This window comes from Rattus norvegicus, chromosome 8, assembly GCF_021556685.1.
Source record: "Rattus norvegicus strain SHRSP/BbbUtx chromosome 8, alternate assembly SHRSP_T2T, whole genome shotgun sequence".
Classification (NCBI taxonomy): domain Eukaryota; kingdom Metazoa; phylum Chordata; class Mammalia; order Rodentia; family Muridae; genus Rattus; species Rattus norvegicus.
In genome coordinates this window covers 119830794-119846995 of record NC_141541.1, presented here as the reverse complement: position 1 = coordinate 119846995, position 16202 = coordinate 119830794, and the positions used below count along the sequence as shown (strand labels likewise).

At 45.6% G+C, this 16202-nt stretch overlaps 1 protein-coding gene across 49 annotated transcripts in view; it reads left to right on the top strand.

Annotated features, from left to right (window-relative positions):
* The window catches only part of Arpp21 (cAMP regulated phosphoprotein 21), a 164359-nt gene that overhangs the window by 91634 nt on the left and 56523 nt on the right, over positions 1 to 16202 (top strand). For 27 of the 49 annotated variants that reach the window (XM_087562978.1, XM_087562966.1, XM_087562962.1 and 24 more), the window contains 4 exons: positions 3078 to 3311; positions 12740 to 12921; positions 13680 to 13784; positions 15400 to 15657. In XM_087562978.1, the coding sequence (XP_087419104.1) occupies positions 3078 to 3311; positions 12740 to 12921; positions 13680 to 13784; positions 15400 to 15657 (779 nt within the window). Of the gene's footprint in view, positions 1 to 3077; positions 3312 to 12739; positions 12922 to 13217; positions 13785 to 15399; positions 15658 to 16202 lie in introns of all 49 variants that reach the window. The other 22 variants (XM_087562985.1, XM_087562982.1, XM_087562974.1 and 19 more) reach the window with 2 other exon arrangements.

The window sequence follows — 16202 nt, the reverse complement described above, 5'->3', positions numbered from 1 at the left end:
CTGCATGGTTTCATTTTCTAGATGTAACTCATCTTCCCCTCAGTCTGACTCCATGCCAACCTCCGAGGATGGTTTTTGATAGTCTGAGACGAATCTCAATGCCCTGTTTTTAATTTTCTAATTTTAATGTGTCATACCCCATCTTCCCACGGCCACATCCTCTTCGTGTTGGTTACTCCAAGTAACAGCCTGGGTGGCCTTCTCCTAATACATTTTGGAGGTTTTAGATCACACTGCTGAACTCTGACCCGCTGAATCCAGAAATAATTTGTAGAGTTATTAACTGAGAAGTAAGGCTTCTGTGCCTTGAGATGACTGGAGAGGGGTTCCGTGGTGACAGAGGGACATTGGTCACTGTGAGGAAACTGCGATTACTGATTGGTGCTAACTGAGGAACTGCCCTTGCCTACCATCACTTGCCCCTTGATTGGAAGGTTTGCGTACAGATCAGCCCTGGATAGAACACTGTTACTTATTTGTTCATTCCTTCACATTTTCACATTCATAAGGTGCTTTGACTGTCCCTCCCTTAGCCCCTGTCTTTCTGGCCTTCCCTCCTAGTAAACCCCTTTTTCTTCCCAATAAGCTTCTCCCCTCTTAACTTCATGTCATGATTTTCTTTTGCACCCTACTCCATTGAATTGGGACTACTTACCTGAGCATGAGTGGGGTTCGCTCACTGAAATACGGGTAACTTACCAGTGCTTACACCACTAGAAAATGAGCCCCTACCCCCCAAGGTAAGCATTAACTGCCTACAGGTCCTCAAGGAGGGGAGGGGCCTCATGAGCTTCTCCCCGACCCGTGATGGAATGTTGACCCTAACCTTGTGTAGGGCTTATGTAGATAAGCACAGCTTCTTCGAGTTCCGACCTCAGTGGAGCTGAATGAAAAAAGGAAGGATGGTTTGACGCATAATACAGCGTGGACGAGCCTTGAACTCTATTCTGGCTACATCTACGACCTTATCTACACATATTTTACAATTATATTTATGAAAAGTATTCCAAACAGACAATCTATAAAGGCGGGTTTTAGATCAGACATCGTGTAGAGTTAGGATCAGGATTTGGAAGTGTTTAGCACTGCTATATTCTACTGACTTCCTTTATGGGAAATGAGAATGTTCTAAGACAGGACAGTAATGGTGCTTGCTCTGCTTCAGGGATATGCTAAAACCTGACAGATCCCTCACTAGAGAAGATGGAATTTTATGGTACATAAAGTATATGTCAATAAAGCTATTGTAGTGAACAAAATAATGTGATGGAACTCAAGAGTTTTAAATTTTATAGAGTAATGCTGCTGTTCTACCAGTTGGATATGGCGGGGGAAGTAGAAGTGTGTTGTCTGTGTCTGCCTGTCTGTCTGTCTGTCTTTGTCTATTGAGCTGCTGCAGCACCACATTCCTTCTGCCTCCCATTTATCTTCCTCATCTTCTTCCTTTACCTTCCTCTTCCTCTTCCTCTCTCACTCTTCTCTTCCTCTGTTCTCTCCTCCTCTGTCCCTTCTTTATTCTACATGGTCCTCTTCCTTCTCTCCATGTTTTTCCTCCTCCTCCTCTGTCTTTTTGTTCTGCTTCTTCAGGTTTTTAAGTACCTTAGTTCCAAGTCAAATACTTCAAAACAGACCAATGTGTCCTATTTGCCTCTTATAATAATTGTCTTAGGAAAATGGCTCTCAAGTCTAAGAAAGGCAGAAGGGCCACAAAATAGGGAGAAATTGGGATTTCTATCTTAAAGACAAAGACAGACTGAAAACTGGAGAGAAAGAGAAGTCTGTTCAAAATGTGGTCCAATATAGAGAATTAAGCCTTCTTGCCCCTCTTGCTTCCAGTCAGTCTGGATGACTAGAAGGGAGCTCTGGGATTGAGGCAACAGATACTACCTGGAGAGATGAGGTGTGTTAGAGGATGACTGGAACTAAGGCCCCTTCCTCCTATGCTTTCCCCTTCTGCTCTGTCCTTCCTAGTTCTACATTTTGCTTTGCTTTATGATTTCCCCCTCACTCACTCCCTGCTCCCAATTCCCCCTTGAGGGTACAATGAGTTTCTCTGTCCGCTGTCCTGATGTCTTCGCTCTCTTTTACTCACTGGAAGCTGTTATGTCCCCCTTGGGAAGGAACTTTGATTACTTTCTTGCATCTTCTAGAGCTTGGCCAAACTTAGTCAGGTGGTGACACTACCTGGCTGCCACATGAATAGCATGGCTAAATGGGTGTGTGGTCTGTGATGTTCAAAGTTGCCCCAGTCAGAAGGTTGGGAAAATGTTAGATCCAGATATAGTTGTTTGTCCTCAGCTCTCAGTTCTTTATGTGTTCTCCTAAGTTATTCCCTCCCTCTAGTAAATGGTATGTATGTATGTATGTATGTATGTATGTATGTATGTATGTATGTATGTAACTTGTGGCTCCAGGTTTGTGCTACAGCTCTTTCTAAGCACATACGAGACTCTGGATTCACTCTCCAGCATCATAAAAATAATTCCCATTCATGTAGCTCTATGTTCTCAATAGAAATGGTCCAGCCCTCAACTCATAGAGGGGATAAACAGCAGTTTGTATCCATTCCCTTCAAATTTAGCTGTATAGAGGTCTGAAGAATGGAGCTTCAAGAGCATACACAGGGCACTGTATCTTAGGACAACTTGAGTGACCATCTCTTTATTCTCCACCCACTTCCTGTTTCCTATCAGTCTGTCTCGTTAAGAGAAGTCTCATTAAGAGAAGTATTTATCGTAGCACTAATTACTCAAGAGATGGGCATTTGCCGGTACTGAGTTCATTGCCTGGAAATCCCATTTACCAGTTTATCTCCTAGAGTGTGTACGCACAAGCTGAAGGAATGGTTGTTTATAATTCTCTCTTAGAAAAAATGGAATGCATGAGAAACAAGAAGCAAAGGTTTCCAGAAATATAAGTTCAAAATGTGGAAAGGACATTGGCTAACCTCATCCTACAGCGCACACCGCAAACTGCGCAATGTACCCGTGGGAAAGAATCCGCGTTTTCATGTCTAGCTATTGTCTCTCTACTGCTCTGTGTGCCACATGCTCTACTGATGCCCATCTTTCTGCCAGGTTCTGAGTCTTCCAGCAGTGCAGGCTCCTCAGGATCACTGTCCCGCACCCACCCGCCTCTGCAGAGCACAGCCCTGACCTCTAGTGTGGCAGCTGGCTCTCCTGGCTGTATGGCCTATTCAGAGAATGGAATGGGGGGCCAGGTTCCTCCCAGCAGCACCAGCTACATCCTCCTCCCACTTGAAAGCGCGACTGGCATCCCACCTGGAAGCATCCTTCTTAATCCACACACAGGTCAGTACTCACCTGCTCTGCCGGAAACACAAGTTATTAAAGGGGTGTTCTTCTCTTTGATAAGTAAAATTCACTATCAAGTTTTCTGAAAACCTACTTGGGTAGGAGACAGAGTATGGGGACTACATTGTGGTGACTTTGGGGGAGTCTAGATTTACAGCTATGTATGTAAATGCGTCAACATTTGTATAGATCAGATACTATCCAGGAGTCACACTTTCTCAAGAGTTAGGGCCGAAGCCCCGTGGTAAATTACTTGCTTGGCATGACTAAGGTCTTGGTTTTAATTTCCAGCCCTGAAAATGGAGAAGAGGAAAAGAAAGAGGTGGGGAGGAGGGGGAGGAGGAGGGAGAGGAGGGAGAGGATGGAGAGAAAGAGGAGGGGGAGGAGGAGGGAGAGGAGGGAGAGGATAGAGAGAAAGAGGAGGGGGAGGAGGGGGGAGAGGTGGAGGGGAGAAGAGGGAGGAGGAAGGAAAGGAGGAGGAAGAGGACATCAGGCAGCAGCTGAGGCAGCATCCTCTTCATTTATTCCCCTTTTTTTTTCTTGGCTGTGGAGAGTTTTATCCTCTTATGAGGACCTAAGATGCGGGTCAGCCTTGTCCTGAGCTGGGACATGCTAATCAAAGCTTATGCTTCTCTTATTTGATGCTCAGTGAGCCTGCATTACATCTGAAGTATTTTTCACTCAAACACATTTCAGGAATGCAAGGAATCCCTTGGATTCCTGGACCCCAGGTCCCTGATTATAGAAGATTATGCGATTTACCCAGCCCCTGCAGAATAAGAAGAACCCACACAAGTAAAGAGAATAATGACAAGCATTAAATAGCCCCTTGTGGGGATAATAGACCCAGCCTGCTTGTAGTGGGGCTGGGAAACTGCCCTGTCCATAATTATGGTTCATTCCATGATGAGCCAATTTCCCTATTGGATAGGTAACTCCCATTTTAACAACAAAGAACCAAGGCCATGGAGGTTCCAGCCTCCACAGATAAACTGAAGAGAGTATTTAAGGAGGTCTGCCTTGGCCGTTTCCTCTTTGTCATCATTGTCTAGAATCTCAGAAGGTAAGGAGACTCTTCTGGCTGAAGTGTAGCAGTCTCCCTAAGAAACAGACCAAAGCCCCCCCCACCACCACCACAGAGAGTAGAGAGTCCAGAATATTCTTAGAGCTGTGCTGACATGCTTAGCATTCAGAACTTGTTACTAGGGATTGGAAAGAATGGAATTCTCTGGAAAGGAGTCTGAAATTTAGCTCTGGTATGTAGAACATTATTTCAATTATCTACACTTGAACATAGAGGAACAGCTGAACCTCTCACAGAGTGATTGACTGGATCTGCTCACATAGGGAGTGCTACTGGCAATTAGGGTCCCTGGTGCAACATGGGAACTTTGGCAAAGTAGTTCCTGAAGTAACTGCCTGTTCCCATAAAGCATATGGCCCATTCTCAGAGCATGGGATTTGATGGAGACATTCTCAAAGTATCATAAGTTTGAGAGAACAGAAACCATAATCATTTTACTGAAAACCACTTGAAAGCCTAAGACTAGGTATTTCTAAAAAGCATTTTCTGAATGGCTTGGGTTTTATTGGAATTATTGCAGGAGACCAGTATCATACCCACTATTCTGGACCCTGACAGAGGGTGATTTGATTGTCAGTGTTTTAAAAGCCTTTGCTGTTGAGTGAATAGAGGACTTGCAGAAAGGAGCCAGCACAGAACATTCATTTGTTTGATTTGTTTTAAGCAGAATTCCAGAGTGTTCTTAAAAAGGCACAAAAGTATGTTTTGTAGAGTATCGTTAGTAATGATAGTGTGGCTTTGGATATGTGTGTATATATATTATTATATGCAATCTAACTCATTTAGCAAAGAAATAGAATTCTGCTAGTGCCAAGTCCTGATTCTCATTCATTGGATGGAGTCACTTGAGGCTGTTATCAAAATATCTCCTTTGAGAAAGGCTCTCAACTAGAGGGAAGGCACTACTGAGTGATCCCTCTACAGACCTTTGTTTGCTTTGACACATGCTAGGCATGGAACTATCTCTCATAAATACCATGGTTATTGTATTTTATAATATGGCTGTGCCATGAGAGGTGAGAAGCTACATTTCCTGGCTAGGTGGATGGCTAAGTGGTTAGAGCACGAGCTGGATTAGCCTGAAGACAGGAGTGAGGATTCCAGGAAGCCTGTAAATGCCTGCTAGGCATGAGAGTTAGTCAATAATTTGAGACTTGTGGAAGTGGAAACCGGAGATCCCTAGAACATACTGAATAGCAAGACTAGCCAATTTGTAGAGCTTTGAGTTCAACTGAGAGATAATGAATAATATGGCAAGCCATTGAGGAATGCTCAAGACATCAATATAGTCACAGTCATGTACAAACACAGTGACAGTCATGAAGTTGTACCCATTCATGCATGCATGTACATGTGTGCATGTGCTCACACACAGACACCTGTACCCACATACATGCAAAAATTCAGACACACAAATACACAATCTATATACACATGAAAATATATATTTTTAGAGTGACTTTAGTATCATTTATTGAAAATATATACATTCTAGGAAGAGAGATGGGTCAGTGGATAGGAACAAGTACTGCTCTTGAAGAGAATCTGCATTTGGTTCCCACTGTCCAAGTCAGGTTGCTCACAAACACCCAGAAACCCTCCTCCATGAGATCTGTCATCTCTGGCAAAAATACATACATACATACATACATACATACATACATACACACACACATGTACACACACTGAAAACTAATAAAGATAAAACCATAAGAGGGATATGTTATAGTAAGTAACCACACTATACACCTGTCCAGGGGTGTGTGTATGTGTACATGGTAAGTACATACGTGACACATACCTTGTGATTCTTATGTAACCTCTGCTGGAATCCATTCTGCTGACACCATGGGTGAGAAATCACTCTTCATACCTTGCCAATCACAAGGCACAAATACTTTTATGTTAAGCAACAATGGTACCTGACTATTGAAAGAAAGAAAGAAAGAAAGAAAGAAAGAAAGAAAGAAAGAAAGAAAGAAAGAAAGAGAGGAAGAAAGAAAGAAAGGAAGGAAGAAAGAAAGAGAGAAAGGAAGGAAGGAAGGAAGAAAGGAAGGAAGGAAGAAAACAGACAGGAAGGAAGAAAGGAAGAAAGGTAAGGAAGGAAAAAAGAATGAAGAAAGGAAGGAAAGAAGGAAGGAAGAAAGGGAAGGGAAGGAAGAAAAAAGGAAGGGAAAGGAGGGAGGGAGGAAGGAAGGAAGGAAGGATGGACATGACTATTCCTAGGCACATTGTGGAAGAAGCTTTATTGTCAGATGAAGGAGAGCACAGCCAGAGGCAGGGACATTTGGAAGAGTCCAAAGTGAACCTGATCCTGACCTGGACCATGTGAGGAGAGGAGGGAGGGGAGAGGAGAGAGCAAGGAGATTAAAGAGTAGAGGAAAAGGCTAGATAACAAAATGTCTGAATTACATAGGGGACAGAAAATGGGGGCAGCATAGCCCAGCCCCTGGGCTGAAGAAGTTAAGAGTAGGGGGCATGGTATGCCAGCCTTACTCTTTAACAGCTAGTGACTGAGGGATGCTGGGAGAACTTGCAGCCAAATCTTGATGTGTTAAGTTGGCACTTCAGTTAACAGTTTGTCCTGGATTCGAGACTTAATACCTTCTTTCCCATTCCCTTGGTGCATTTTAAATAACTGGGGAAAAACTGGGATTTCCTAGAATGAATGACAGACTTCAGTTACTGGTGAATAAATATCTACCAACCATCCCATATGTTTATCTAGATAGCACAGTGATTTCCCACCCAATGTCATATGCTTGAGAATGGGCTCCATGTATGAATTTGCAATTGACTGAGCTTGCAAGGTTGGGTCAGTGGGTGAAAGTGCCTGCTCTAAGGTTGAGCATCTTAGTTCTATGGTTAGTACTCATCTGAAGGGAGAGACCTGACTCCTACAAGTTGTTGTCCGATTTGTTAAAGGATGTGTAGTACATGAACATGTGTGTCCCAGTCATGTGTCTACTGCATGGAACAAGGAGTGAAACATCTTTTTCGTGGACAGTGGGATTACCTCTTGCTATGCTCTAAACATAGGGTGTACTGAGAACCTTCTTGTGTGTCCCTGTAGCTCCCCGGGTCGGCCATGATTATGAATTTCGTGTGTACATGGGAGTATAAAATGGTGTATACATGTGTGTGGTATGTTTGTGTGTGTGGTATATTGACTCATGGGCAGAGAGAAGCCAGAGGGGGATGTCAGATGTCCTGACCTATCAAGCTCCACTTTTTTCCCTTGAGACAGCATCTGTCTCTGAACCTGTGTTTAGGCTGGCAGCCAGCAAGCTGTAGCAATCCTGTCTTGCATGCTAAAGCAGGGATGTGACAGGCAAGCATGTAACCACACCAGCTTTTTGCATGGGTGGTGGAGATTCACACTCAGGTCCTCGTGCTTGTTCAGCAAGGATTCTTCCCCACTGAGCCTTCTCCTCAGCCCCCAGATGTTTGAAATTTGTCTTGGCCACCAACTTGTCTCTCACTCAGTCACATTCAAGCTCCCTTTGATTCCTCCTGGTTATTTTCAGGAGGAAATAACCTAAATGAGTAAGTAGTCAAAGTTGTTTGTTTGTTTGTTTGTTTTTCCAATGCTGTCCTGTCTGCAAAGCAAGTCTAGACTTTTCCTCATGCTCTTCCTTCAGCCGTCCTGAATCACAGGCTCCTTTGGGTAGCTTTGGCAGGAGTTTTATTGCAACCTAGATGTGTCAACAGTCAGCCCAACTCCAGCCGATGCCCCTCCACACCGTATAGTCACACGGCCTTCTCTTCACCTTGCGCAAATCCACGACTGTGCAAGGCACAGAATTTGAGGCCCTCACGCTGAGGAGCCTCTCAGAACTTCTCTGTCAAGTGCTCCTGCTGGGCCTCTTCAACCCTAGACTTTGACCAGGATTCCCAGCGTCTGTTTATCCGATGCTTCCACACTGTTCTCAAGTGTGTCTGGAAATGTTGCTGCACTGTCTGACAAGATGGCCTTCAAGGGCGGAGTTAATCCTTGTCTGTTGCTCGCTTTGTCAACCTGACCCTTCTTCCTGTAAGCAGAGAAACCCCTCCCCCTTCCCTTACCATTCTCTCAAGTAGGAAGCAGACATGCTTCGGTGTTAGGAGCTTATGGCTATCGTATTTCTTATGTGACTGTCCTTGTGGGCGTTTCCGTGTTACTAAGATATTTATAAACTCGTGGGGAGGGGACATTTTCCGTTATGTTTTATTTTATAACCCTTTCTGGGGGGACACAAGCATGCCAGACTCTGCCTATGGAAGTCAGGGGACAGTGTGTGGAAGTCAGTTTTCTCCCTCCTCTGTGGGGATCCCTGGGGTTGAACTCAAGTCATCAGGCTTGGCGGCAAGAGGTTTTACCTGCTTAGCCACCTCACTGCCCCAGAGTTAGTTAAGCGCATCTTTCCCCTTTCTGGCAGAACAACAAGGTGTTCTGCTTTGTGCAAATATTCAATAATGACCCATTATTGAAATAATAGCAGGTATGTTGATGTGGACCGTGGAAAACTTTCTTCAGCTAACATATTTTTGAAAGGAAATGTGTATTTTACACCCAGTCTCTTTCTCTGCCTCTGCTTTGAACTAAAGGGACCCCAGCTTATTTCTGACATCAGCATGCACGCTGTGGCCCACTGAGCCTGCTCCTACAGCTTTTGCCACAGTTGCTTCTCAGACTGAATGAGCTCAGGCCCAGGCAGGCTTCTCCCACCCCTGCACCCCCGTGATGTCTGCCTCAGCTGTCAGTCAAACTAATTGCTTGTATTCCGTGTAATTGTATCTGGATTGGTGGAATTCGACAGACACAGAGGAGCTGCTGTGGTCTGACTTGAAAGCCAACAACCACATGGCCCAGGTGTCCTGGGAACTTGCTTTTGTTCTCTTCTCTGGCGGCTTTGGCTTTCTCTCAGCTCTGCCACCTTTCCTGGGTGAGCATCAAACCAGCATTTGACTCTTCCTGTTCTTTCCACTCCACGCCATCTCTGTTTTAGAGATGCATTAGGATTCTCGGAGGCAATTCTTTTGGGCATCTCTCACAGTGTGCTAATCACATTTCAAGCTGAGATTGAGGAGTTTATCACAAAGGACATCTGAGCATTTGGGGCTATCATCTAACAAGAATTAGAGGTAGATTTTCCTATGTCTCAGAGGTGCTGGTCAGAAGCAAGGTCATAATAGAAAGGAATCCATTCAGCTAATGTGTGAGAGCTAGTGTATGTACATGTATGTGTACTCGTGGCTGAGTGTTTATATAGGTGTACATTTTTGTACAGGTGTATGTACATGCATGTGGGTGAATGTGTGTGTGTGTGTGTGTGTGTGTGTGTGTGTGTGTGTGTGTGCGCGCCCTGTGAGGCAATAGGTCAACAGCAGGTGTATTTTCTTCAGTGGTCGTCTCTCCTGTTTTTGAAACAAGGTCTTTTATCAGCCCGAGGCTCACCTGATTAGTCTAGACCCATTGTCCAGGGTACCCCAGGGATCCTCCTGACCCCACCTCCCCAGCACTGGGGTTCAAAGAAAACTGAGCATCAGGATACTCAAAACATTGATAGAATATGGTTTTTTCATTAATTAATTTATTTACTTTACAGCTCAATCAGAGCTTCTCTTCCCTTCCCTTCTCTCCTCCCAATCCCAGAAATCTTTTAAAACTGAAACAATTTTTAGCCTTTTCCAAATTTCTGCCTTTGGGGAACCATGGATTACAAGTTTTGAATCTAGAAGAAACTTGATTTTTCAGGGGAAAAATGTCATACAATAAAATGTAGCTAAAATTAAATGTCAATAGTAAGAAAGCACATATGTGTCTGGGACATTATGAACTTGAAAAAGAAAGTTGCCTAGGTATGGTGGCCATGCCTATAAGCCCAGCATATAGGAATTTAAAAAGATCCTGCATCCCAGTGCAGCCCAGCTAGATATGAAGTTGCTCAACTTAATCCATGTATTTTCTATGGCTGTATTTCTGGTTCATTTCCTGTAGCAGTCAGTGGTATTGGTTCTGAGACTATTGTTATAGCATTTTTAGTCCTAGGAGGTATATTTATTTGTTGTTATGCAACAATTAAAGTTCCTGATTTAATTTGTTTACTCCTATTTCAGAATAGTCTACTCTGTTTGTGAAGTTCATATGCGCTCCCCACCTAGAATAGCATGCTTCCTTGAGTCAGTTTTTACATCTCTCTCATTCTCACTTTATGTTGCTAATTTCTTTCCCATGAGACTACCAATCCTAGCTTGTTCTGCCTCTATATGAGTGTGAGTATCAAGGCAAGGTTCCTGTGTCATTGCATCCTTCTAGATCAGAGTAGCTGATGCCTCCTGAAAGCCCTGTGTCTCCCTCAGTACACCAGATGGGCTTAGAGGTTTGGGACATGTGCTGATAGAGAGCTCAGTTTCCCACCTGCCAGCACCCAGTAAGAAGGCTTTCCCAGGAGCACCACACTGACCTGGGGAGTCTTACTTCTACTAGGCATTTTTCTTAGGCTCCTACAGTGCACTTCTGAGTTCATCTTGTAGAGAAACATCCCCAGTTCTCTACTCCCTGTAGGACTGCCGGATTATGGGAATGTGAAGAAAGCAGTCGGCTGGTACATGGGTCAATTTTCTCATGTGCCATGTCTCCTCCCTCCTATTTTGACTACGCAGAAGGAAATGCAGCATCCCTGGCGTCCAGCTTGTTTGTCTGGATCCTCACGCCTTGGGTGATGCCTCTCCATTGCCACTGTTACTCCCATGGTTCTGAGTTGTGCTGTGTGCTCTGTATGTAGATTTTCATAAATCAGTCATGACGGGAGCATCGGAAGGTGAATGGATTTGGGAGCCTCACTAGGCCAAGCCATGTCTCCCTCCCTTACCGTTTTAATTTAACTTATTGTTCTTGCTGTTGTTTGTTTTGCCAAATAAGTCTCCTGGTCTCCCTGAGCCTAACTTGACTTGGGTTGAGGTAAAATAGAGACTAAATATCCACGGGGTTGTTGGAAGAGCTGAGATCTGCATTCAGAACCTCGGCCTGCCACACCGGAAATGTGCTCTCCTTTTACCCACCACATCTCCTCCTCTCTCACCTCCCACCTTTCACTCTGTAAGCCACAGCCCTCAGCCCCATGTCCCTGTGAGCCTCTTCTTCCTCCAGCATCTTTTTCCAAACCGCAAAGCCACACAGTTGCTAAGCACTCAACCCCCTCACAGTGAGCAAGCCAGTATCTCGAAGGGTAAAGCTATAGACATGGTCCATTGAAAGATCGTCCTATGAAAGATCGTCCTATGACAAGTTTGAATCCAGCATAAGCTAGCATTGGTCACAAGTGGTGGCACCACTGTGCTCTGCAAGCAGGGTTGATATCTCTTTAAAAATATGAAACCAGGAAAGGAAAAACAAGCTTACAAAGTCTATAGGGAAGTAGATGGAACAGAAAAAGTTTACATTAGGTAAGGCAGCCCAGGCTTGGGAAGACTGCACATTCTCTCTCATACGTGGACTTAGCTTCCAGTTGTTATATGTATGTAGGTATCTACGTGGGAGGATGTGGAGGTGGATGTATGGTGACCAGAAAGGGCCCATGAGAAGTGAGAGAGGAGATTGTAAGTGAGGGAGGTGGGGTAAGAGAAGACATGTGTTTTATAACTAGAAGGGGGTCTAAAGGGAGGAGGGGTGCAGTGGGGGTGGGGTGGGAGACAGAGACAGGGGATCAGTTAAAGCTTATCTTGTGAGAAAAGGCCATGGAGACACTTGCTGCTTTGTATACTCATTAAATAAATGAAGAACCACAGCTATCCCTGGTTGTGTGTGCTCAGAGAAGGGGGCGGTAGATCCGTTCCATCCCCTTGTGTTTGTGCACCTGTAAAAAATTCTTGTTTGGTGGCCAGACTGAATGGAAGAAAAAAAATCCATGCTTTGGCAAATGATTTGTTCCTGGAGGTAGTTGAAGTGGTGCAATCGGAAAGCAGCTGCTGTCTCTCAGTGGACGTTTTCTTGTTGATGACTGTGAGACGCAGGAGACAAAACAGGGTTGCACAGAGACTGCTTCTCCTCAGGCCTGTCTACCAGCTTCCACTGTTCACAGTCGCCCTTTGCCTGGAGTACCTTCCTGAAGGAGGTGGGGTTTATTTGCTGCTTCTTAAATTGTGATGTGGTCACACTCTTATCCAGCTTCAGCTGATTTGGGTCGCAAGGAGCACATTGTCCTTGGTGCTGGGTCCCTGTCTTGAATTCCTCTTGGGTGTGTTTTTACTAGGCTATTTTCAGAGAACCTATGGGTACATTCTTTTTTTCCCTGCAGGGAAAACAATGAGACAATGAGACCCTCGTCTGAGCCCAGGTTTTTGTATGACTTCATTTCAGGTCAGCCCTTTGTGAACCCGGATGGAACTCCTGCGATATACAACCCTCCCGGAAGTCAGCAGACGCTGCGTGGCACTGTCAGTGGGCAGCCTCAACAACCCCCACCACAGCAACCGTCTCCTCAGCCTCAGCAGCAGGTCCAGGCATCACAGCCTCAGATGACAGGGCCACTGGTCACTCAGGTGAGGAGCCGGCCTAGAGATGAGGGCCACGTAGGCTTCAGGTCAGCAATGCATCTAGGAGGAAAGGTGTGGAGTGTCATTTCCTATCAAGCTTTTAGGTGAAATCTTCCAGAGCATAATCATCAGTGGACAAAACATCCTCTTATAACCAGTGCAAGTGTCTTTGGGTGAGAATGGGTTCTAGGGAAAATGGATGTACAGTTTCTTAGGTCTAAGTGCTGTTTGTGGCAAAGCCACAGATGCAACTTATAATCCCTTCCAAGACTAATGAGTTAATTCACCCCTTCCCACCACAGATAAAATGCCCATGTCTGCATGACCTGTGCTGACCTCTTCCTCAGTGGGAAGAGCAGAAATCGGCCAAGTTCCGACTGACCGGGATGCTGATCTCACTGGGCTTCTGTGAACGGCACAGAGATGCCCTTCTTCTCTAGGGAGGCACAATGAAACCTGATGTGTTTTAAGCAGGCTTCCTGGGTGAACCTCCTTTTTATGTGCTTTTGCTTCTGAGTTCTTGAGCAACATATGTCTGTAAGCCCAGCACATCCAACCAACTCGAGTGCCCCACAACTAAAGGCAATGCTTTCTGGAGCCTGCTCAAGAGCAAGGCCGTCTGTCTCTGACTTAACACGCACAGCATCCCTCTCCGTCTTGAAAGATCTTAGGGGGCGTCTTAAGAACAGCGATGCTCTTCCCGTTGAATGGAATTTCAGCCCCCACACTCTCCTGTTACCTGATCAGTATTTTCTTCCCTCCAGTCTGTCCAGGGCCTGCAGCCATCTTCCCAGTCTGTGCAATATCCAGCGGTCTCTTTCCCTCCCCAGCATCTCCTGCCTGTGTCGCCAACGCAGCACTTCCCCCTGGTACGGTATCATAAGCATGGCACACACACACATACCCACACACACAAGCATACACACACACACAAGCATACACATACACATACACACACACAAGCATACACATACACATACATACACAAGCATACACATATACACACACACAAGCACACATGCACGCACATATGCTCACACACATATACTCACACTTGTGCATGCACGCACATGCACACAGAAGAGCATGTACTCACACACGCACACACTCATGCATGCACACATGCATGCATACACACATGCATGCATATACACAACGCATTCACGTGTGCACGCATCCACACATGTACATACAGAAGCACACAGAGCATTCTCACAGGTTCTACCATTTTTCTGTTCAGCTATAGATGACGCTGAGTGCATGGCCTGGGCTGACTGTGATGTCATTGTATACATGTAAACGTCTCATGCCTGACTGGTAGAATCCATCCCTCCGAACAGCTTGCTTTCTTTTGCCTGTCTTCCCTAAGTTAAATGCTTCTGCGTTCCGATATCCTTTTTAAAGTTTACTAGCTAACTGGCTGGGGAAATGTCAATAAAACACTTGTTAAGTCCAAGGGACTGAGTTCAGATTCCCAGTACCCATATAAAGAGCTGGCCACGTGGTGAATATCTGTAGACTCAGTGCTCTGGAGACAGAAGTAGGAGAGCCATGAGGGCTTCCTAGCCAGTCAGTGTAGCTAAACTGGTAAGTTCCAGGTTCAGCGAGAGACCCTGTTTCAAATCATAAACTGGAGAGATATTGGAGGAACACCCAGTATTGGCCTCTGATTCCTTATTCATAGGCACACGTGTGTATCCATGCACACATAGTGCACACATGGGCACAAACACAACAACTCTCTCTCTCTCTCTCTCTCTCTCTCTCTCTCTCACACACACACACACACACACACACACACACACACACACACACACACACAGTTTACCAGCCATGCACAACCCATTGCCTTAGACTTGGATGTCATGAGCAAACAGGTTATAAGATCTTGCCGTAAGACTATCAGGATTATCTAAAACTCAGAGTCAGGTTGCAAACCCTCACTACCTTAAACTCTTGACATCGGGTGTCTCCTAAGAACACAGCCTCTTGGTTCCTTTACCTGTGTCCCTAACTACAGTGAGTCGTTGTGGAAACAGCACACAGTCCATAAGTATCAGGTTATGCCCGGTGACTCAATGTGTTTCTGTAAAATGGGTGTGCGGGTTCCATTCCAGAAGAAGGGTCATCATCTCTGGAGTAGGCGGAGATGGCTCCTGAAAGACCCCCTGACAGCCACACCTTTCCTTTGCTGCTGTGCCTCCTTTCTAGAGCTCATCCCCCTCAACGATAAAAGAATAATTTCCTTCCACTGAAAGAAAAAGATTTGGGCCAAATTGCCCCCCCACCTCTGGGCTCTTCGACTGAGCAAAGCTTGATTTCTTGCATGGCTTTTCTTGCTATGTCTGGCTGAAGAAATTTTTTTATGTTTTATTTCAAGGTATGCTTCGCTTCCTCCTCTGCCCTCTCCTTTCCAGTGTGAGTGTGTGTCCACCTCAGTTTGCCTTCTTCGTGACCGAGTTCGCTTATTTCCCTGCGCCACAGAGAGAAGAGATGGCTGCGCAGTTCAGTCAGCTGAGCATGAGCAGGCAGTCCTCGGGAGACACTCCTGAACCTCCCTCTGGTCCAGTCTACCCAGCCTCCCTCATGCAAGCAGCTCAGCCACCAAGCTACGTCATCACTTCTGCAGGCCAGCAGCTCTCCACAGGGGGTTTCTCGGACTCTGGCCCGCCCATCTCCCAGCAGGTCCTGCAGGCCCCGCCCTCTCCCCAGGGATTTGTACAGCAGCCTCCACCTGCGCAGGTAGGTGCGGTCTTTCCTTCCCTCCATCACCTTCACCACAGATGGCTTGTGGCTGTTTGATTTCTGCCCCTGTCTTATCCTCTTAGTCACATCCGCACTCAGTCCCCATCACCGGTATGCCTTGTCCACTTCACCAGATCCCGGGGACCAGAAAGTACGTCTAGTCAAATGAACCTCACAGGTGGGAAACCTGGAGAGGACCCATCTTCCTGGCAGCTGGTAGAGCCCCTGGAAACGACGGACTCTGGGTTAGGGAGATGGCCCAGTTGAAATAGTACTTTATGTGCAAGGGTGAAAACTGACTTCAACCCCCAGAACCCACGTTAAAAAGATGGGTGTGGTAGGAGTATGCTTGTAATCCCAGCACCGAAGAGGCAGAAACAAGTGTATCCCTGGGGCCTACTGGCAAGTGGTGGTAGCCGAAATAGCCAGTTCCAGTATCCTATCTCAAAAACACCAAGTAAGTTGGATGACTCCTGAGAAAATGACACTTGACGTTGGCTTCTTCTTCTACATGTGTGCATGCACACACAGATACACACACA